The sequence below is a fragment of the Heliconius melpomene genome, chromosome 9 (genome assembly GCF_056956725.1).
Source record: "Heliconius melpomene rosina isolate 202511_hmr_F chromosome 9, ASM5695672v1, whole genome shotgun sequence".
Taxonomy (NCBI): Eukaryota; Metazoa; Arthropoda; class Insecta; order Lepidoptera; family Nymphalidae; genus Heliconius; species Heliconius melpomene.
In genome coordinates this window covers 493097-516145 of record NC_140397.1, presented here as the reverse complement: position 1 = coordinate 516145, position 23049 = coordinate 493097, and the positions used below count along the sequence as shown (strand labels likewise).

General features: G+C 33.7%; 3 protein-coding genes across 5 annotated transcripts; 2 read left to right on the top strand and 1 right to left on the bottom strand.

Annotated features, from left to right (window-relative positions):
* The first annotated feature begins 493 nt into the window (after nucleotides 1-493).
* Nucleotides 494-17050, top strand: LOC146536088 (uncharacterized). 3 transcript variants are annotated; one of them, XM_085190281.1, is made up of 3 exons: nucleotides 494-638; nucleotides 14379-14486; nucleotides 15410-17050. In XM_085190281.1, the coding sequence occupies exons 2-3, from the start codon at nucleotides 14387-14389 to the stop codon at nucleotides 15664-15666; spliced, it is 357 nt and encodes a 118-aa protein (XP_085046407.1). In that variant the 5' UTR covers nucleotides 494-638; nucleotides 14379-14386; the 3' UTR covers nucleotides 15667-17050. The 3 variants fall into 3 exon arrangements, with proteins under 3 accessions (XP_085046407.1, XP_085046406.1, XP_085046408.1); XM_085190280.1 differs by having other exon boundaries at nucleotides 499-638; nucleotides 14379-14549; XM_085190282.1 differs by lacking the exon at nucleotides 494-638 and adding an exon at nucleotides 9200-9218.
* Nucleotides 3003-4954, bottom strand: LOC146536089 (uncharacterized). The gene is made up of 2 exons (XM_085190387.1): nucleotides 3617-4954; nucleotides 3003-3244 (listed from the first exon to the last, which is right to left on the bottom strand). The coding sequence occupies exon 1, from the start codon at nucleotides 4012-4014 to the stop codon at nucleotides 3619-3621; it is 396 nt and encodes a 131-aa protein (XP_085046513.1). The 5' UTR covers nucleotides 4015-4954; the 3' UTR covers nucleotides 3003-3244; nucleotides 3617-3618.
* Nucleotides 17051-17475: 425 nt separating the features above from the next.
* Nucleotides 17476-23049, top strand: LOC146536087 (uncharacterized). The gene is made up of 8 exons (XM_085190344.1): nucleotides 17476-17749; nucleotides 18627-18743; nucleotides 18986-19105; nucleotides 19950-20113; nucleotides 20538-20656; nucleotides 21080-21188; nucleotides 22506-22627; nucleotides 22900-23049. The coding sequence occupies exons 1-8, from the start codon at nucleotides 17631-17633 to the stop codon at nucleotides 23002-23004; spliced, it is 975 nt and encodes a 324-aa protein (XP_085046470.1). The 5' UTR covers nucleotides 17476-17630; the 3' UTR covers nucleotides 23005-23049.

Here is a 23049-nt window from a genome sequence, read left to right as displayed (position 1 = left end):
ACTTATAATATATATAGCAAGTAAAATCAAAAGTAATTAATTCATTGACATGCATTACGATAATTGACAAATTTGTTGATATTAATATTTCATCACTAAGAAAAACTAAACTTTTCGGTCTAAAATGGTTATAATAATGATTAATCTTTCTAATAAAAATCTAATTGATAATAAATTCTGTATTCTTTTAATTAAATCAACTTCAAAAACTATGAAAAGTTTTAATTATTAAATGAACGTAAAAATTTGAAAGTTAGTATCAGATTTTTTTTAAGTTTTAAAACAGCTCTTAATTAGATTTATGCAGTTCTAAAGTTAAGTGTTGCAAAGTATTTTTTTTATTGTAGCTTCGTGAGGTCGTTTTATAAAGTATTTTTTTATAAATAATCTTATTGCTAGTGTAATGTAATATGAACTTACTTTTATTGAGTAAATTAAGTAGCTGCAATTTCATTGTAAAGTAATGTGTTGTAAAAGCTAGTAAGAATAATCATATTTAGTTTATTGTTAAATAAATTGTTATTCGTTAGTAATAAACAAGACAACGTTCTGGCAATACTCGAAATGTCAAATATGTTACGTCTCTTTTCCGCATTCATTCAACTTCATTCTATCAAAAAGAAGGAAACCGATTGGAGGTGAGTAATCTTATTTTATTATTAACCAATATACAAAAAACTTAAGCACAGATGTTAATAATTCTATTAAATATGCAGTATATCTTTTTTATGTTTTCGTAACAAATAGTTTGTCTTGCTAAGATAATCTAAGTAAATTTGCCGACCGGGTGTAGTCGAGCGAGCCGTTATTTTTCAAGATTGTGAGGTCAATGTGCTTAGTTATAGAGCGTTGGTATGGGCGGATTTTACATATTTGCGCACAAACCGCAAAATTGCGGATTTCCTCGGCATTCCATTAGAAAATCCGTTAGATATGCTGTCTGTTACTAATTTGGTCGTTGTCTGATGTTAAAAAAACAGTCTTATAATTATTGTATGTTTCCATACTTATTCTGAATAACAATTTTTCGTCTTTGTTTATTGTTTTTGTTGACTATATTTTTTTTATTCTACTTAGAAAACATGAATAATAAATTTATTTATTTTTAATCTTTTGTCCTTAGATTTTTAATTTAAATTATTTATTGCAAACATTTTTTTATTAATTATCCTACAGTAAAATATATTAGATTTTTGATAACAGTTTATCTATAATTGACAATTAAAAGGAAATTCATGTCAAATTCATATCTTATCTTTTGTCAATCAGCTCTACCCTATAAACCCAAATAATTCAAAGGGAGTGTTTTCAAATAAATATATTTAAGACATTTTTTTTTATTTATTTTATATTACTTTGACCAAATAAAACAAAAGACGACAGTGGCTTGGTATCTGATATGATAGTGATAATTGTGAGTTCAATCCCGCAAGGAATGTATTATTTTTATATTAGCATATTTGTAAAAAAAGAGAAGAAAAGAAAGCCTAGCTAAAATGTTGCATTGAGATCTTCATCATAACATCAATGTTTCTAAGTTAGTAAGTTGAGAATCAAGTGTTTTTATGTTAGGTTCCCTCTGCTTACTCTCTTATATCCAAGTGTGAAATAAAAAAAGAAATTAAAATTCATATTTATTCTATGCTTAATAAATTAATGTGGCATAAATATTTCACTAAATATTTAGATTCTTTGTACTGTGTAAAACAGACCTAAGAGCAAATTCAGATATATAAGTAACTTAGCAGTAATTAATAATATGAGACAAGTTACAGAAATAACAATATAATTATTATTAATATCAATTATATTTATGTATATTTCTAATTATTTTAAAAGTTTATTGGTTTATTTGGTTACAATAAGATAATATTAGATTTTTTCATTGCATATCAGTTGGGTTGCGAGTTCAATGTCGTACTTTATCTTGTTCTTTTTTTAGCTTATCAAAGAAATGAAAAAAAATTATGCACCTAAGCGGGAATCCAACCCATCACTGTCACAATTAAAGTCATGCCCCTGAACAAAGCCCAAAAGGATATATTTTGTGCTTTATCTATACTACAATCGATATTGTATTTAATAAGAAATACAATTCAATACTAATATTGACTTGTATTTCTTATTTACTCAATAATAATGTGTGTGATTAATAATCATTACTAAGAATGTAAATGCTATATATAGTTCCAGAGATAATAAAATAAGGTCAAGGCTGGCCATAAAAGGGCTTTAAGGATAGCAGTGTCTATAGACTTAATGGCCTAAATAAATATGTAATTTTTGTCAGACTGATGAAAGTAATAAATAGATATTTATTACCATTATTATGATAATTTTTATTAATATGTAATGTTTAGTAAAGTGGGGAACGGAGTGAGTTAACACTAGGTTCTCTGCCTAATCTGCTATGTGCGGGATACAGTGTGAAGCTGATTTAATTTAAGTAACATTACAATATAAAGTAATTAATTATTATATTCGACATCTTGGCCTTGGCTCGGCCTCGTTAACAGAGCGAGAAAATGAAAATATATATGTTTTTTCTTTTTTTTATTTCCTCGATTGGAAATCGAACCCACAACCTGCCCCGTTTATAGTCACACACTTGTACCACATCAGGCTACTAATTGGTAATGTAAATTTATGTAGAGGTTATCATGTCGACGCTGTTTATTTACTTCCCCTTTTCCGAAAGAAACTATAAAAGTAACATCAATGGCTATCGGATACAACATACCCTTGTTGCACCATATTAGCGGAACTCTTCGTTTCCTCATCGCGGTCGTAACACGATAGCTCAATGCGTAATCCTTACGTATCTGTTTACAGTTTCCAAATAAAGCCTTATAATGCTTATTAGTATTTGTAAATTTATTCGTCCGTAAGTCATTTAAAGTCGGGGGGGACAGTACTGACGTTTTAGAGTAAGTGGTTGATTTTTGAGTCCTTGTGTGAGTATTTAAAGAGGTTTCTAACTTTTCGAACTCCGTATAGCGTGCTTAAGGGGTTAGGCCACTGTAACGGTAAAAAAAAAAAGGTTTTTTCACGAATTTTTTGCTTCTAAAATTGAAGGTAATTGAAAAAAAAACTTTTAAGGGTGTTATCGGGCATACATTAAACTTTATTATTAAATTTTTTTACAGCGAAAAAAAACAAAATGGCGGTTCCACAGCTATCTTCCCGGGGCATGTTTTGCAAGCAGGGGTCCGCGGCACGCAGCATTACTGGTGCACTTTTGAATCTAGAACAAAAAAAAAAAAAACCATGAATCTAGAGGGTTATAGCTAGTGAATGTCGATCGGATTTTAAAAAATATTAATTTTTGTGGATTTGGCGTGCGTTTGAAAAAAAAAATTGATTTTTGACGAAAAAAACGGCTAGTTTTTTGTTAATAAAAAATCAATAAATAAAATTATTGAAAATCCCGATCGACATTCACTAGAGAATGTTAATGTTCACATCTGGTCAAAATTTCAAGTAATAAAAATGAAAATTGTTCGAGTGGTGCTGCGTGCCATTTCGAAAAACCATGTTTCGAGAAAAACGCGTTTAAAGTTTTTCGAATAGTTTTCTATTGGAAAAAATAAAAAAAATAGGGTAAAATTTTTTTTACCGTTAGTCTGCAATCCCAGCACCATACATTTGTCCATCGATGGCCAAATTTTCGTCTTCTTCTTTTTTCCTGGTAGATTTTTGGAGCGCGCGCGCACTTTTTGCCGCGTCGCTCAGAGATGTCTCCGCGTACGTAATGCGTTTGGCGTCGTCTTCGATGCAAAAATTATATAACTGTACACCAATTTCCACCTCCAACATCTTGAATATTTGCAAGACGTTGGTAAGGCCGCCATTGAATGTGCAAACAGCGATATCCGTCGCGATATCTAGGACAGTTTTTCCGCTTGAAGATGATTTGGGGGCCAAACACCAAACGGTTGCGTTGAAGCTTTCGTTATTATTTTGACTATAGGCTCCCAAGCAACGCTCCAGCAAGTCGTCCCGGCTCAATTCCATGTATCTACATGGGGTTTGATGGCTTCATAAACCTCCTCATTCATTGGCTGATTGTGATGATACGCATCCAAGGCATTTTCCGCTTTCGCTTTCTTCCAACTGCACCAATTCTCTGAACATTTTTCGTGCTGAGGCTTTTCATCCGTTGACATTTTTTGAAAAAGGGTTGCCCAGATCTCATTTTTCATAATTTCGACGGATTTTGGGCAAGCGATCACAATTTTGAAGCCTAAACCACGAGGACTTCTTTCTCGAAACTCAATGTCAGATCCGCACGTTTTGCACTTCACGTGCTGGGCAATAACGGAAAAAACGGCGCAGAAATTGATGATTCTATAGCCGAATTGACTATTAGTATCGAATTCCTCGTTGCAGTCCTTCAGTTTTTTCGCCGAAGCGCTGACGCCCTGCTCATCGCTCTCACATTCATATTGATTCATGGGTCGTTTCATCTTGCTTGACCGACGTCGCGTTGGATACGAGGTTTTCGTACCTTTTCGTCCACGATACACTCGAGCACTCATTTCAACTAACGCGTTCGTAAATTTTACAGTGAAATCGTAAAAAAACCACGGAAAACACGCAAAAATCGTCGCTTATGAACAATCAATCGCTCTTTACTGTGCGCTTGCTGTCGCAAAACTAACGGAATTTTATGCTCATAATGCTCAAAAGGGTCGAAAGGACACGTGGTACAACAATACAGGCGGTTGGGAACAATAAGGGGGAGGGGGCTATGGTGCCATATGGCCCATTATGTTTGCCGCAGGTAGTCGTTTCGGAGTAAGTTTTGTCGCTCTTGGCGGCGACCTTTATTTCCTAAGGAAAAAAAAATTTTTTTCGCACGGGACCTTTTTTTTCTAATTCTAGAGGGTTTAAACTATTTTTTAAGCCAATAAAAAAAAAATCGATTTTTCAAAAAAATTACAGTGGCCTAACCCCTTAATAGCTTAATTACCTGACTGCGGAGAAACGCGAAAGGGGGGTTATTTTTTTAACGCGTCCGTTTCTTTGTTCCTTTGAAACTGTTGAACCAGTGATGCAGTGAAACGATATTTATATATGATAGGTCGTTGGATTTGTCTTGGTTCTGCTAATATTACTGGACATATTAATTAAGTTTATGCAGTCGAGGTCTTAAAACACGTCTGGGCCATCACCTATTAGAAAATTAATAATGATTGTACCATTGTAACGAATTAAAACACTTGTAATTGATAAAAGTAAAATGTTCATCGCTTCTATCGCGTCTAATTTTCGATAAATGACTTGTTGAATAGTTGAACTCAAACGCCGCGCTTAGTCTTGTTACTAGTGGGAGGAAGGTAGTATAATTGATTTGAATGAAATAAATTCATTTCCTCCAAGTGAAATCGAACCCACAACCCACAACCCGCGGTTATAGTCAGCCGCTGCGCCAGAACGACCTCAATTTGCTCTACTAAAGCGTCTCAAATCTCAATACATAAAAATGACATTACACTAGCCATAAGTATGAAACGTGACTGGAGAGATCGCAAATATCTTGACTCACAGGATTTCCGTTGAGTCATTAAGAATATTATGACTTTCTTTCATTGCTAATGTAAAAACAATGAATTTATTGTTGCCATAATACACTATTTATCAATTATTTGTAAATTGTTGCAATTGGTCATACTTTTCTGAAAAATAATTATTTAACTTTACTAGTTGTCGCGCTTACTTTTAAGATCCTAAGATAAGAAAATCCTGCTTTTCCTGTTCCTATATTCTTCTTAGCAGGCACTAAGGAGAGTTTTTACTACACTCCGCAACATTCATATCAAATTTCAATTTTCTAAGTCCAATAGTTTCATGTGTGCATTTTCTATTAGTCACACAGTATCGGAAGAGTTAGTAGATATTACATATGAGAAAATGATATTTCCCGTTTCAAAAACAGACCTTTTACGAGCCACTAAAAGCATTCTCTTAGGAGAAGTCCATGTAGTGTATTTATCACGAAGTGTCAACAATAATCGTACAAAATCTTAGTTTTTGTATTATCGATTATCTTTATATTTTTTATGTTTTTATGTTGTTGTTCTTTTTTATGTAAATGTTCAAGCTCCATATTTTCTTTGTGTGAAGTAATTTTAAAATCAATGTCTAATTAGAATTGTGAAGCCACACACAGCAAACGCGCGTAGTATCTGCTTTCAACAGGCTAAGCATTATTGTAACAAACCTTAAACAAATAACCTCTGGGCTCACTCTGCCTACCCAACTATAGAACTATAGGTATGTGAAATACAACACGAAGTTAAAAAAAATATGGATTTATTTTTCTCAATCTCAATCGATCTCGAGAGCGTCTTGAGATGCTGTTTTGTGTGCTAAAGATTGATCTCAGAATTGAGAGCGGTATATAAATACATGCCTTTAACATGTTACCAAGCTGCTTTAATACGATACATAAATGCAATTACCTTGCTACTCGCAGTATAGTTAATTACAAACAAAACAGCGTAGTACAAATTATAATGAATTCCTTCATATAGACGCGAATACGTATAATACCGGTTTTGTAATATTTATAGTGGCTTATTTGATTCCTAATGACGCTACTTAGATGACTCACTTCAGATAGTATTACTATTAGGTCTCTTCTCTACATATTTATGTAGAGATATCGCGCTATGCTGGTTTTAACCGATTTTAAATAAAGGAGGTTGCCAGTATGTGAATAATTTGATATTGTTCTTTGAGATTTCCAAATTCGTTTGCTAATCTTCGTAAGAACGCTGATGAAAACAAACTGATATTTCTCTATATTCTCCACGTATACGTATCGTTAATTAACAGCTACACTTTCTTGCATATTGTAGCAGGATAGGCAGCGGGAACCTAGTGTAAACATTACGTACCACATTTTACCCAATTTTCGAGATATTTCCTATAAAAAGACGCTTTGTTTATCTGTAAAATGAAAATATTTGAAATATAATCATTTCCCGAGCGGGAACCGGACTCGTTAACATCGCGTTTCCAGTCAAACTCAATCCCACTGGGCTAAGACGGCCTCGTTCGTTTCTTGTTTCACCATTACTGCACTGGCATGCCTTGTACACAGTGTATGGAGCGTAAAACACTCGATTTATCTTTCTCTTCGGGGTCGACATCAAAGCGGAAAGATTTCTATGTAATTAATTGCAGTCTCGGTATATATACGGTAGGATTGACCTTGTTGAATAAAGATTAGCCATCTCGTGATTGTCTCTGTTATTCAGCATCCATATAAGAAGTTTCCGCTTCGTTTGACAAACTAATAGAATTTAACGTGGGTAATGTGATGCGGGTAGATTTGAAATTATATTTGTGATAGATAGAGGCATCGTCTCTAAACGCGACGGTTGTAAGTTCGATTCCAACTCCTGAGAGTGAATTATTTTTATTTACCCGCTCTGATACTTAGACGAAGTTGTATTATTTAGAGTTTTCTGTATATTTCAAAGTGGCGATAACTTTATTTTCCATCCGCATTGACTTCTACATTTGGCTTTTAAGTCTCATAACCAACAGAAAACATTTTAAACTTTAAAATGTAGGCTCAGTCTGGATAGGCGATATGTGGCGTCGTCATTCACCACTTTTTAGTTAGTATTAAAATTATTTATTTCTAGACGACACTAGTAAAAACATAATATCTATTAATATTTTTCCAAAATGAGGAAATGGGAAAATCTACAGGAAGTTTTCAATATATTAATTTTGTTTAATTATATAGAGTTAACTTCCCTATTTCATCGCTATCAGTCTAAAATTAATAAATATATCAATATTAATATTAATTTTCATCGGACAGACAGACGTTCAATCAACATATATATAGATATACAATCTACCGTATAGATATTTTTTTGTAGGTACCCATTCTTCGATACTCGAGCCTCACCGTCTAGACTCAGGTCACAGTCCAATTACATCGTACGTAATAGGAAATGCTGGCTATTTTAAATGTACGGACAGTGCTCTGTAGTCTGTTGGGTGGAAGCGAGTTGTTATCTTTGATTAAAGTTTCCTTGGTGCTTAGATATTTTAGTTTTGTTTGCATGATTTTGGATAAATATGACTATTTAAGTTTTTTTCTTGGATATACTCAATTTTAAAAAGTATTGAGTAGTCGTTTATTAGGGTTCCATACCTTTTAAGAGAAGAGGGAATCCTTATAAGATCACTTTGTTGTGCGTCCGTATGTCTGTCTGTCGGTCAAGAGCCTTTATCTTAGAAATGCTTGGAGGTATCGAGTTGAAATTCAAACCATATACTTAGATAGCGACCTAGAGCTCAATGATTTCTTGAAAAAATCGTATTTCTACATGTACTTAAAAAAAGATATGGCCGTTTATGGAACGACCGAGAAATTTAACTATATCATATTTATATTTCCAATTTTCCACGTTCTGGACTAACGAGACGAAGCGCAGTATTGAGTTCCGCCACTCAACACGCATTCCATAATGAAACGGAAAGTGGAGTGTCTTAACAAAGGTTCCCAAGTTCTCCTTTCCTACTCTGCTACGTGCAAGATACAGCGTGAAGCTGAAATTAATTATAGCAGGTTATAAGAAACAGTTAAAATTATGATCTACTTTCGTCAATTTGTCAATCGAATGTGTGCAGAATTGCACATTTTCTAGTCCGCCAGTTTAGCAACAAGTGAGCGCTCGTCGCGGTCAACGGACAAATTTACAATAGAGTTTCTCTTGTGCCGCTGTTGGTTTGGATTGGATTACATGATATCGATCTTCCATACTTTCTACTTCATTTTAGTTATTAAGTTTCATTTTTTAATTTTAAATTTGTTATTAAATGTATTTTTTTTTGTTTCTTCAATATAAGATACCTTGGTGTTCTTTTTTGAAATGAGCATTAATTTATTAGGTTCCAAAAAACCTGTAAAATATAAATAATTTAATCGATTTTTGCAAATAACATTATTTTTTGTGATATTGATTATTCGCGAATAATAATTAAATTCGGTACAAATTAAGATCTCAGCAAGTAATCAACGAAATCGATATAACTCAGTAGGTAGTAATGAGAAAATGACTTGCCATAGTGAGTCAGTGGTTAATCTGTTACAGTACCTAATGTTTTTCTTATTGAACTTACAATAAAGCTGCCCGCGTACGTTCTCACGGGCCATTGCGACAGGCGGTGGCGTTGGGTTGTGACATATTGTGAGTATGCCCATTTTTTTTAGTTTCACGTTCTATCCCACAAAAAGCTGGGTAGGCAGAAGGAATTTTGGAACCTGTTGTTAACCTTTCTGGCGGAAAGTGGAAAAAGGAGGAGTGTTAAGGTTGGAGTTTGGCCGCGCTTTGCCTATCACGTTACTTATTTTCACGTAACCATAACCTGAATTCGAAATTACCTCGAGACTTCATGTGCTAGTGAGACAATTTCCAATAAGATCGCGTTATTGAAATCTTCTATTTCCCTCATTACGCATGAAATATTAGACATATGTGTATTAAAGGAAATTAGAAAAACTATAGTGATAGCGGTATTAGGTACCTATGCAAAAAGTTTTGTTTATAACAGCGACTATCTACGATCGATCGATCGATGACACTCCCCCAAGCGCAACAGATAAGATTATATGAAGGGATATTTTTGCAATTTTACAATATTTTGAATTGCTATCTATGATTATAAATCATTGAACAACCATATTGAAATTGCAATATGAATTATGTTATACAACTGTAGGCTATATATATATATATATATATATATATATATATCAAAAAATTAAATCAGCTTCACGCTGTATCCCGCACACAGCGGGTAGGCGGAGGGAAGCTAGTGTTAAGACACTATTCCTCACTATTGTCTATATATCTCATTATATCTCAGATAGTTAAATAGGTAGTTTCATATAGTGCTACTGACGAATTCTTAACATTTTAAATTGATTTGATTGATGGACTTTGAAAATAGAAAACAATATTTCTTAGCCTGTATAAAATATCTTCTTAATAATTATTTTAAATGACTAAGCAACCCTAACAATAAGTATTGCAGTTCATTAAAATGTCTATCTATAATTATTATTTGTTCTGTCTCTAGACGTACCTGTGACAGTCATGTTATATTTGATTACAATTTCTTTTAATTAACTTTGTTAACACCTGCAATTTTGTTTGCTTTATGACTAAAAGAGAAAATTCCGTTTAGTGTTCCTGTGGCAAGTCTGAAAAATCCTGTATTATAAAACTAGATTCCCCCTGTCTATACCACTATACGGGAAAAAGCAGAAGCGTGAAACATATTAGCTTCACGCTTCTTGACATTTATATTGAAGAACACTTATGTAGATGAGGAAGCTCTCGATATATTCAAAGTTATAACGGCATAAGATTAAAGTTCCACGCGTCATATATCGTTAAAGATACTCGACATCTGGCACCTCGGCCAGCAACTGTTGTTTTTTTATGTTTTTATCCTTTGTGTTTGATATTTTAACGGTATGCTGTTTTTGAAGCGAGATATCAACATTTATATGGCCATTGATCGACAGCGATAGAGTCCGACTGTAAACTGTGGTTTTCAGTTCTATTTTATTCGGGGGAATGAGTTATTTTCATTTCTCTGCTTTAATAAGATATAACTTACTATAACGTTCTCTCTCCTTACTATGCGGGATAAAGCGTGAGGTTAAAAAAAATAAAGATAGATAAAAAAACTCTGTGCTTTGGAATGTACTTATTACAACTAACGTATTATTAAGGTTGGCAACCGCGGCTTAGTTAGAAATATATAACTAGATACATCACATTACTATTATCTTTATTGAACGTACTCGTGTATAATTTGACAGGAGAACTTTAATTAAAAGTAGTAGGAGATTATAGGATAAAAAGTAGGCTAATAATAATAGATTAGGTAGACTAATATTTCTTGAATTTTTAATACCTACACGAATACTTCGATTATATTAAGTGAATGAAATATTCGTAGATTTTATTTTAACTTAATAATTGAGGGTACTCAAAAAATTGGAAGTTACGAGGTATATTGATATGGATTTGATATTGTTTAAAAGCTAACTAAATTAATTGATGTTTCTTTGACGTAAAACGTAAAATTTCTCTTCTTCTTGTTCCTGTAGAAATTTTGGGAAATCTCTCACTTTTCCTGTATACTCCTAAAAGAAAATATATGACGAAATTCCGCTTTCTTTCATCTTTTTTTATTCCAAACCTAGGAAGTAAATATACTTTTTTTTTTTGAAAATGTAGCGGAACTTGAACCTCCTTAGATTAGAATTTTTATATGTGTTTTTTAAGTATTTCACTTTCTAATGCGTAATTCCAGCTAATTATCCAATCAGAAAAATAAGAAATTAATTAAAACTAAAATTGATTCAAGTGGTATTAAATGATTTAGTTCCACTTGATAGATGTCTATGCTTAGAATAAAACATTGAAGTGTACTTCTGTAGTTATAAAACTATAAATAAAGGCTTATAGTTATACATAAAAAAAGTAATAAGAGCACATCTTTAGATATTTTATATTCATCTTTTAATACCATGATTAATTGCAGGATGACTTAACATGATGGTTATGGGTTCGATAGCCACTTTATTGTTTGTTTGTGTAATATTTTTGTAATGCAAGTCCTTCCTAAGAGGCTATCATGGCGCAGCATCACAACGTGTGACAGAGAACGTGTGAGAGTGAAGTACAGTTTGATAGTTTCATTTACTGCACTCTGGTAACGAGACATGGGACAGTGTTGACATCCGCAACTTAACACTGTTGGAAGAAGCATGAAGTAGCTTTTGTAAATATATAAGAAACATTAATATCAATGACCCATTCAGACATAGATACAATACAAATACTATCATTCTAGATTATAGATATAACACAATGAACTATTGATCGCGTACACTGTAATTTAACTGGCGTGTATTCATCATTAAGGCATTTATTAACAGTCCACGTTACTACACGCTTTTAAACCTGTAGATACATTTTATCACGCGATGTTAAACTAGATCGGTTTTTTTTATTTTTTTTTATTTTCACATATCCCGCTCTAACGTGGTGTGCAGAGAAAATAGAACCTTGCCAAGACTTGGCTATCCACTTTCCCCTTAATTTCGAGACATTGCGTTTTAAATGGCGGGACCCAACACTGCTCATTGTCTTATCATACCGTCTTAAAGTAAAGAATTCTCATCAACTTTCATTCTACTAAAAATAATATTATATCGTATCTTATTGAAACCGTTAGGTAGGTACTTCAAACCATGTCGGTATTGTCAGTTCTAGAGGAAGCTACCGCTAGCCCGGAAGGTAGTTCCATTGACAAGAGCCGGCAAATTACCTAACACTAGTCGACAAAAAATACTATCAAATTCAATTCCAACTAGTAGTTCCTGAGATGAACTGAACCAAGCCAACTCTTCAGCTTTATAATATAAGTATAGACTAATTTAAACAATTCATTATATTGTTATATTTTATATGCGTAATGTTGGAACAGTATCGTCATTGCAAAGGAAATGCGCGCGCTTTGATAATAATAATGAGCTCTTAATTAGCACTCGGAATCAACTATGTACTATTGTTATGATAATTACACGTCTGTCTGTGTCTTTGTGACGTATCGTTCGTGGCTTTCTCGGGCTTTCCCTTTTGACTTTCAGAGAAAAAGTTTAGATGTTTTATTAGAGAAATTTTGTTATATATCTTAATATTTTTTTAAATTTATTTTTTACAATACAATCAATAACAATCAAATATATGATAAGCAACATAAATCCTTTTATGGAAAGAAATCCAATATTTATTAAATAGTTTTTACTGTAGTTTGTAGGTGCGGTATTTTTATTAAAGAATTTACTAAATTGGTTACGTTTAAGGAAATGAAAACAATTCTCTTTTACCACCAAAATTTCATAAATAACATTGCAATCTATAAAACCGTAAAAACGTAGAAAACCATGTGAAAAATTTAACAAATATTTAGTAGAACCCTTCTAAAAGGGGCACTTTGGCCTGCGTGCCGCGCACCTGCCTTCGCGGAAACAGGTGGTTTACCTTCTAATTAAAGAATCAATAGCCTGTCGTATACTATCATTAGCATGAAGACCCTAAGGATTCTAAGTATTTTCAAAGGGTTCCGTAATAGCGTTATGGTTCTTTAATATGTACCATAATTTGTGGTGACGAATCTTGGGTAAGGATGGGTTAGCCCCAATCGATTTAATTATGTACCAGTAAAATGGGAAAGAATTTGCGGTAAGTATTGGGGTTTTGCCGTATGGCTTAGATGGCATGTTTTATACTTTTATGCTAACAAGGTAGAGGGAACCTGGGGATCTAGTGTCAAAACACTCTGTTCCCCCTCTGGCGTTACGTGTTAAGTGGCGGAAGTTTGTTACCAGTGTGAGAATTGAACCCCCAACTGTCGCGCTTATAGTAACATACTCTGGCGCTGATTTTAAACTAGGTATTAGTAAATCAGAATGCAGACAATTCTCTGTAGACGCTTCGCCAATAAAAAACGTTTTGCGGTTACAAAACAATGCCTTTGTCTGAATCACGCGGTCATTATGGTTTGTATTGTGAGGAGATCAGGGCGGTGACAGACGAACTTATACTATATACCATTTGTCTATGTTTTTTATAATATTTTATTTATTAAGTTTTTGGTAAAAAACGAGAGGCGGGTTCTTATTCAAATTACAGGAAAATATTTAGAATGTAAGTGCGCGTGAGAAAAGGAGAACGGAGAAGTTATCATTAAGTTTTCATTTCCTTAAATTCTTTTGTTTCTTCTTGGTTTCTTCTAAATGATGATACTTGTATAATTTGTAATTTTTTCCTTAAAGGAAATTACGTAAATGTATGCTTCAGTAGCGTAATGTTTCAATAATTTACTTTAAATTGTTTTTTTTTTTGGAAATAATTGCAATATAAAGCTTAATTGCCTTCACGTAGCGACCATTAAGCCTTACAAAGCTATGCGTAGGCGTCTATCATATGGCTAACCTGATTGCTCTAAGCTTCGAAGAATTGAAATTTATAATAAATAATGAACTCGAGGCCGTTGTGGCGTAGCGACACAGCGTCTACCGGTAAACGCTACGGTTAAGGGTTCGATTCCCACTCGAGGGAATAAATTGTTTTCAATTCCTTTAAAAGGTTAAAAGATAAAGCGGGGCATTCAGTTCTGTCACTCAATATACACTCTTCTCCACTAGAATGGAGTGTCTTAATACTAGGTTCCTTCCACCTGCTGCCGAAGAATCCCAGCTATACAGAATACAGAGCTAACCAAAAACTATATAGGTACTTAAGGATTTTCTCTTTCAATTTCAGCATCAAAAATGACTTCCACATCTTTCAACGTTGGTATCAATGACGGGACGAGGCTGTCCAGCAGGGTGCTCCGTCCCCCTGGTGGTGGTCATACGGATATCTTTGGAGGTGAGCCCGAGCCCCCGCGGGGACGTCGTCAAGCGCCGTCGGCTGCTGCTAATCTTATACAAGGTTAGTTTTGAAAGTTTGTTTAGTTGAACGCGCATGCACCACGACGGCGAAGCTAGCCAGTAATGATAATGAATGACAAGAAACTGCTTGTGTGCAGTGGCACAAGCGAGCAAGCGTGTGATTGTTAACGCGACTGTTGTGGGTTCGATTATATTTTGATTTCTTCCCTCTGATAACAAGGCAAAGTGCGGCGTTGACGCTCAACACTCAATGCCAAGAGAATTGAGCCGAAAGTGGTTAACGGAATGTCTAAATGCTAGGTCCCATCTGCCAACACTGTCATAGGCAGCACACAGCTTGAAGCTGACAAGAAAGTATCTGACAGTACTCTAGACTGAGAGTGTTTGAGAAATTATTCATAATTATCGTAGTGAGTCAGGTCGTTTTTTACATTAAATTCTCCAGTTACTTCAAAAGTGTGATTCATGTTTAACTAATATATAACACATGTCATGACTATATACTATATATTGTTGCCGCGATGTACCAGTTTAATACTAGGATCGTTAGAGGAAGAGCAGTGATTGATGATTATACAAATGATACATTCTAAGTATAATGTTTAATTTCGAATAAATTTATAAAATAGATATATTTTTTAGCTTAGAAACTTGTTGAGTTCTTGTTTCATTGATGTTTGTAGACATTTTCAGACATTTTTCATCTTTGAAATGGCTTTTAAGGATATGTAGTACAAGAATTCTGATGTTAGACACTCTGTTTTGTACTCTCTGCCTTATTTGTGACGTTGTGTGTTAAGTAAAGGAAGAAATAAATCGAACCAACAAGTCTCGTTTACATTCAGGCCACGACAATATAATATTTATATTTTAAACTTACAACCCATATCAATCTTACAGGCCAATCCAACGAGCCATCACAACCGACAAACGGTGATATGCCTACCCAAAATGGTCAGGCAAGCGAACCTGCTCCCACCAGCCAAGTGGAGCCTGCTGCTCCCCAGTCCACACCAGAGCCAAGAAGCCCTGAACCATCAACTCCTGACTCTGCATCAGCGTCCGCATCACCCAAGGCTGTCACCCCCACAGAGAGGAACGATGCTCCAAAGCGTGTGAGAGTACCTCCGGGTGGTTTCTCGTCGGGTCTTTGGTAATGCCATTTGATGGATGGGTGGTTGGTATGAAATAAGATATTTAGTAATGTGTATATGGAATTGTAGTTTTTCTTTGGATGAACGTAACTTTTTTTAGAATCATGCTGTATTCCGTATATAGACAGAAACTAATGTTAAGACATTTCGTTCCTCACGTACCGCCCACTTATTTCTCATTCCGAGGTAACGAGTCAAAGTGTGGCGTTAAGTTCGGCCACTTATCTCATAAATGTCTCGAAAATTGCCCAAAGATATAGCGAGAAGCTAGAAATCATAAGTCTTATTCCCTATTCTGAATTGAATTTTTAATTTGTATACATATTATTAAATAAATATATTTTATTACAATACATCCTCGATCCAAGGTATTCGCTTCTTCTTGTTACTTTTAAATCCTCGCAAAGGTTTTTTATTTACTCTGATGTATTGTCATAATATTGATGATTATTTACGCAATTTTTCCTTTTATTATTATGAAGAATATACGATATTTTTAACTTGTAATGGTCTCACGGATTTGCTTGTCAAAGTGTCGTCACAAATGTGTATTTTCGTTGTTTGGCTAATAATGGTACCTTCCTTTTAGATTGTTGGTAGGTGGTAGAGTTGCGTTAGTTTTAATTGCAATTGACAATTCAAAATTAACAACTAATCATTACTTTGTGTGGAAATTAAGATGAAGTAATAATTGATTTTTCATTATAGAGTAATAATTTCCAATTAATTAATTTACAGTTCATTGTTTATTGTGATTGAATGAAATGATCGCTCGTTAAGATTGGATTGTTAATTGCAATTAAAATTTGCCCAACTCTCCTCTTGGTGGGTATTTGAAGTTGAGTGGTGTCTGAGTTGTAGCTGCTAATATCCATTCTATGAAATGTAACAAATTATAAAAATATGTTATAAAAATTAGTTTAGATTTTTATTTCTTTATGTGAAAAAAAAAACTGTATTATTTCATTGACGTTTTTGTATCATTTTGGGCTCAAATCTTTTTTTTAAGACTAAATAAAAAGGGTACATAAGAAAGAAGAATCTCACAGAGGGAACATAAGAAATTTCTCATAATGGAATTAGCAGTTGGCAAAGACAACATTGTGTTCGAGCAAAGACTGTTATTATAACGATTGAATCGATTAGGATAAAACTAAAAGGATTGTATAAGCAGCGTTCTTAGATTTAACTTGAGTGGCAAATTCAAGCTGTGTTTGACTCAGACTGACGTGTGCCTAAATTTTATATTGTACTTAAGTTCTTTTAGCATCTCTAAAAAAATAGCTAAAAAATGCTACTTTTTATTATTGGTAATGCCAACGACACATGTTTACGTAATGTAATGATAATTGTATTTTTATATGAATTAAAATGCAATATAAATATCTTCGTGTGTTTTATTTATTTATAATTCCAATTACGAAAAATTCGAGTTTAGTTTCTCGTTTAAAAATTGTTATGGCTACAGGATTATACCTATACTATTAACTATTTTTGGTATTTTATTTATTTTCACAAAAAAAACTTAATAATGCATTGTACTGAAATTGAGAAACGCGAATTGCATCATCCATCATCTTTATTCATTGTCTTATGTCTGTCTTATTTGTAGGTAACATTTTGTTATGACGTAAAATAAAATAAAGAAAAATATTGATGATATTGCTAGATCAAAATGTTGACTATGAAAAAAAAATTACACAAACATATTTTTATTTAATAAAACCTGTACTTAAAGTTGGATTTCTGCAGCATGGTTGCAGCATACATTTTTAGTATTAATGTGAAAAAAAAAACAAATGTCAAAAACCTCGCACTAAATACGGCTGTCAAAATTACACCTAAAATGGACAAAAATAAAATTAAAATATCTTTTTAAATAAAAAAAAAAATGTTAACTATGATTTTTACGTTGATTTTATATATTTAATAACTGTATTCTCTATAAATTGGCCAATAAATAAGTTATGGAGAGCAATAGCAGTACAAGTCGTCAATCTCGTCTTTTAGGCAAATTGTTGGGAAAATTACGTGGGGAGCATCGATACTCGAGTGTTGATAAAAAGATATCTTTTGTATCTACAAAGTAAGTAAATTAAAATAACCGTAATAATATCTTTGATTTTCGCGATTATTACACATTTTTTTACACCACGGACTACTGTATATATCACTAACTATACGCTTTTTAAGGTATGTATTGAGTTACGGCATTCAGCGTTGCGTTTTGTCTACCTGACGGGCGAAATAAAAATATAAATGTATACATTCTTCGTGTGAGGATTGAACCTATTTCCAACGCGATCCTACGAAGGCACGCCTCTTAAAAGTTTTTATTATAACATAGAATTTAATATAGGGTCATTTATATGTTTTATAATCACATACAGTTCTTAGACAAGAATCTACTTACCTACTATTAAAACTAATAACAAATTCTCATTAAAATAAATAGAATTCAAACTACGCGACTTACATAGCACGTCAAATTGTGTTGTAGAATTTAAATTGCATACCTCTTGCATGACTAGTTAAAATAAAATAAAAAATTTCAACAATTTTGCTATGTTATTCTGTAGATTTTTTAAACATTGAATGGCCAAACTCAACGATACGGTTTTCACCGTCACCAGAGCGAGAACCCCGAGTGGGAATCGAACCTTCAACCGTTGCGTTCATAGTCAGACATCAGCGCTGCGCCACGACTGCATCCTAACCAAACCTAACACTTTTCTTCACGCCATATCCCGCGTGTAGCGTAGACATTAAGAGCCTTGTGCTAAGACACTTTGTTCTCACTTTCCGCCGAATTCTGGAGATGTTGCATGTTGAGCTTTGCCTCGCCACCAGAGCGAAGAAATTGAAATATTAAGTAGGTATTTATTTCATTTCCTCTAGTGAGAATCGAAACCACAACCTGTCGCTTGTGCCTCTGTCCTCTTACTTAATGATAATAATTCCAGCATGAGTGAAAACGTAGGCTGTGGTACAGTGGAGGACGAGACGGAGACCGTCAGTGTGCACGTCGGTTCCAGTTCAACTTTAAACGATGTACAATTTGCCGCTAATATTGATATGAGGTAGCTATATGAAGCATGTATGCAAGTGACTTAAATAACGGAATGATTTACTGATCTTAACTAGCGTAGCTTTACGCTTTTTGAGAGAATATAGTGGTAAGATTTTATTTCTCATTTTTATTCCAATTTTCGAGATATATTACTTACATTTCATTTTTTATAAAAAAATTGACACTTAAAGTTGTGTAATATCATAAAATTGAAAGCATATTCAAACATTCAAATATAAAATAATATGTTAGATATGGCGGTCAATACCTCACACCGGAACAGCTGCCAGAGTTCTGCAACCAGCTCCACCACCTGGTGGAAGTTATAAGAAATATACAGTCCTATGCTAAAGTGACCGGGGAGTACCCTAGGTATGTATGTATAGAAGAACGTTTTTTTACTATACCGCTTGGGTAACCATTATGAATTATGGTCACGCTATTACATTTTAAATGTTTTTTATTTAGTAAGGTCTCTTGTAGCCTAGCGGCCAGCACTATTGCAGCTGATGCGTCATAATAAAATAAATTATTTGTCTCATGGTAGAAGCCCTCTATGTATTGTGCGTGTAAATGTAAATTTACACATTTTATACATGTATACATCGCACATACATGTGATCACACATTCACACTGTGTAAATATACATTTAGTTTAGTTAGTTGAGGGCAAAACTCTAAAGAGAGTAAGCTTCACACGTTCGTCAGTTACAAAGCATCCTATCTATGTAGATATGAGATCACGTGTGTGGAGGTAACAACACATGTGTGAACGTGTGATCACATGTATGTGCGATGTATACATGTATAAAATGTGTAAATATACATTTAGTTTAGTTAGTTGAGGGCAAAAGTCTAAACTCAGTTGTCAATTTATTCTAGCCGATGTGTCGATCTCACAGGAAAATAAAATGGCTACAAGCCTCTAGACTAGCAGTAGGTACAGTTTCCACTAAATTTAAAGAGTAGACAAGGCAAGGAAATTGCAGAATAAGAAACCATTAAAATGAACTCAAATAGTTAGACTAGGCTGCTTTGTCGTCATTAAAATATTAAATGTTATTAAGATATTTTAAAAGTTTTAAGTTTGTAAAAAAAGTGTTTTAAAATTTTGTTTATTGAAAATGAAATTATAGTTTATTTTAAATATATAAATAGTTAAAGATCATAATGTAGACCTATAATTTTAATTTTGAATCGTTTTTTGTTTCTGCAGTGAGCTCGAGCGTCGCTTGGACCGCGAAGCTCGTGAAATAGCGGCGCTTGCGAGCGAAGTGCGCAACGCTCGCGAAGTGGTGTCGCGAGCGCGCTTGCAGCGACGAGCGCTCAAAGCACAACGCGCTCAGATTGCGATCGACCTCGTTAAGTTGAGAGAAACTGGTTAGTCTTTCTTTCTCTATTCTCTTTACTAGTTGTCTGTGTTAGTTCACGAAATTGAGCACCGCACTAATTATCTCACGACACCGGAATAATGTGAAATACTTTATCTAGGTTTCAACTAAAATATTTTTACTTGCCATACTAGTTGCATTGGGTTAATAAGCACTTTTAAGTCTACCACAGTGTTGTATTTTTATTTAGCTCCACGCTGTATACACATGTAGCAGGCTGACCAGAGGTAAACAGTGTTAAGACATTTCGTTCTCATTAACATACTTCCGTTCCCCATTCTCCGTCGATTATATAGGCATTGCGTGTTGTGAAAAGTGGGAATCGAACCCGAAACAGTCACACGAGGCTCAAAAGCCCTGCGCCACGACGGTTCTTATACTTAACTTATCACATTTTATTTATTTGATAAAAGAAATACGCGAACTCGAAAGCTCAGTGCGAACATTGGATCGAAAGTTATACAAAAGTTGGGAAACACTACGAGATAGCAAAGATCCGGCTGCTTTCGATCCGTTACTTGAAGAAACTAGGGTGAGTTTATGTTATGGAAATATTTTTGGAGATTGTTTGGTGTTTTTGGTTGTATTGAACAACCAAAAACACCACACGGTCATATAAGAATATTTTATTTTCAATATTTTATTAAAAATTTTCAATTAATATTAGTTATACCCCAAGAGGGGAATGAAATTCGATTGTTTGTTATTTCCCTTTCTTTACTTTGGTAGCAAAGCGCGGCGTTGAGAATTTGGCAGAAAATGGGAACAGAAACAGAAATGTTTTAGCACTACGTTCCCAGGTTCCATGTGCCTACAAGATTCAAGATTACACGATACATATGTGGAAAGTATTTTCAAAAGAAAAAAATATATGAATATAGAAATACAACCTTTTCTGGTTTCTAAAGCTATTGTTTGTTTCGCTACTAAAAGTTTTGTTTCTATATACTTTTAGAACAGACAAGCTGCCCTAGAATGTCTTACCCGCCTCATAGAGAATCGTAAATTGAACCTGTTACATGCACCCACGCCTCGACCTCTACCACTGACTAATGAACATGAGGGTAAGAAAATATTAGAAACTAGTGGCCCCAACGCGGCTACGCCCGCTTGAATATCTATACGAATATTTAGTAAATATATTTCTGAAATTATTTTCAGTTTTCAATAGAGAGATGCTTTAAGTAAGCTCATTTTGGGTGACGTTTTCTAATAACAAACTTTACAAATCGTTGCTTAGCAACGACGGTTGTTGTTAACATGGAGGAATAAATTGCATGTCAAATTAATAAGTATTTTAATATATTGGTATATATCGAAAATATTACAAATATGAGAAAAAAAAGTATCCTATGTTCATCCCGAGACCCTGAAGTATCACTATATGAGTATTTTATCTCAATTAAATTAGCGGTTTGGCCCTGATTGCGTAAAAGACAGACAAACAGACAGAGTTACTTTCGAATTTATAATATAGGTATGGATAATAATAGTTTCTTTTACTTTAACTTACGTGAAATGAAAATGTCTAAGACGCCAAGAATCAGATTATAAACGCAATGGTTGTGGGTTCGATCCCCACTTGCGGAATGATTATAAGTAAAATATAAATCTTGGACGGTATCCAAGAGACGCTGCTTAAAAATATATGCTTTTCTTTATAGCTCAGTTCAGGTAAATTGAGTTCCGTCACTCAATCAGTACTATCTCAAATAGAGCGGAAAGGAAGAGTGTCTCTTGACTCTAGATTTTCTCTGCCTACCTTGCACAATGCATGATCCTGACCCCTAAAAAAAGTGTTTTTATTGGAATTAAAACGTAATTAAATCAATAAAATGTTTCACATTAAACGCAAAAATAAATACCATACGTTATATCTTGACTTGAGTCATGAATAAAACATGTAATGCAAGTTTGCTGATAAATAGTTAAGTCTTATAGTGATTTTCTATGGTTTTCTTGTTGATTCGTCGCGCCGCGTTCCTGATTATAATTTCTTAATTCATACTTTTTTCTTAACTTCACTCTTAACAATATTTTGTGCAATTTAGCTAGATATTATACATTCTGGAAAACGTTTGAGTTGAAATTCAGTTCCGTCGAAATTCAAGCCACTAAATAAATTATTATTTTTAGAACAAAAAAATCTATTATGTTCATAATTGACAATTAGGTATTATTCAATTCATTATACATTCAATTTAATAAAAACATTGATTAAATATTCGTAAAACTATAAATTGAATAACTAAAAGGGTACAGGGACCTATTCAGGGACCTTTACTCTTTCTAATTCACATTAACGTAAGAACTGGCATGTTTATATGAAAGTGATTATAAATTTGAATGGGTTAACTAATTAATATTATTTATTCGAATAGGTGGTATACACAAAAGGCAAGATGTGTCAAATCGTTCAAGCAAACGTAAGAGAAAGAATACAACGAGAGAACCAAGATCTATGCCTTTATCCCTCGAGCCCAGCCATCACAACCCGCAACAGGTAAAATCACTTATAATCAATTTCTTTGTTAATTTAATGAGTGATTAACTTGTAAAAGTTATAACTTGATTTATACCTCGACTGGCTGTTGTTGCCAGTCTCAAGCAAGCAAGTTTACTTCCAAAATAAAGCACATTATTTTTTAGGGTTTGGTTGCCGTTCATTAATTCTTGATTTATATCTTTGTATACAAATCCTTTTGTTTATGTTTTTATCGTTCATTAATTTGATATTTATTTTAATATTTATCTATAGTTTATGTATAACTTTAGGTAACATTATACGTACAAGGTTCGGGGATGTCGTCTCAGCCGCGCCCCCTGGAGCTGCAGACGCGGCCCAGTGTGCGCAATATATTGTTTTTTAGTACTGATTGATTATAAACGATAACTAAACGTTTCATTATATATGTAAATCAAGTA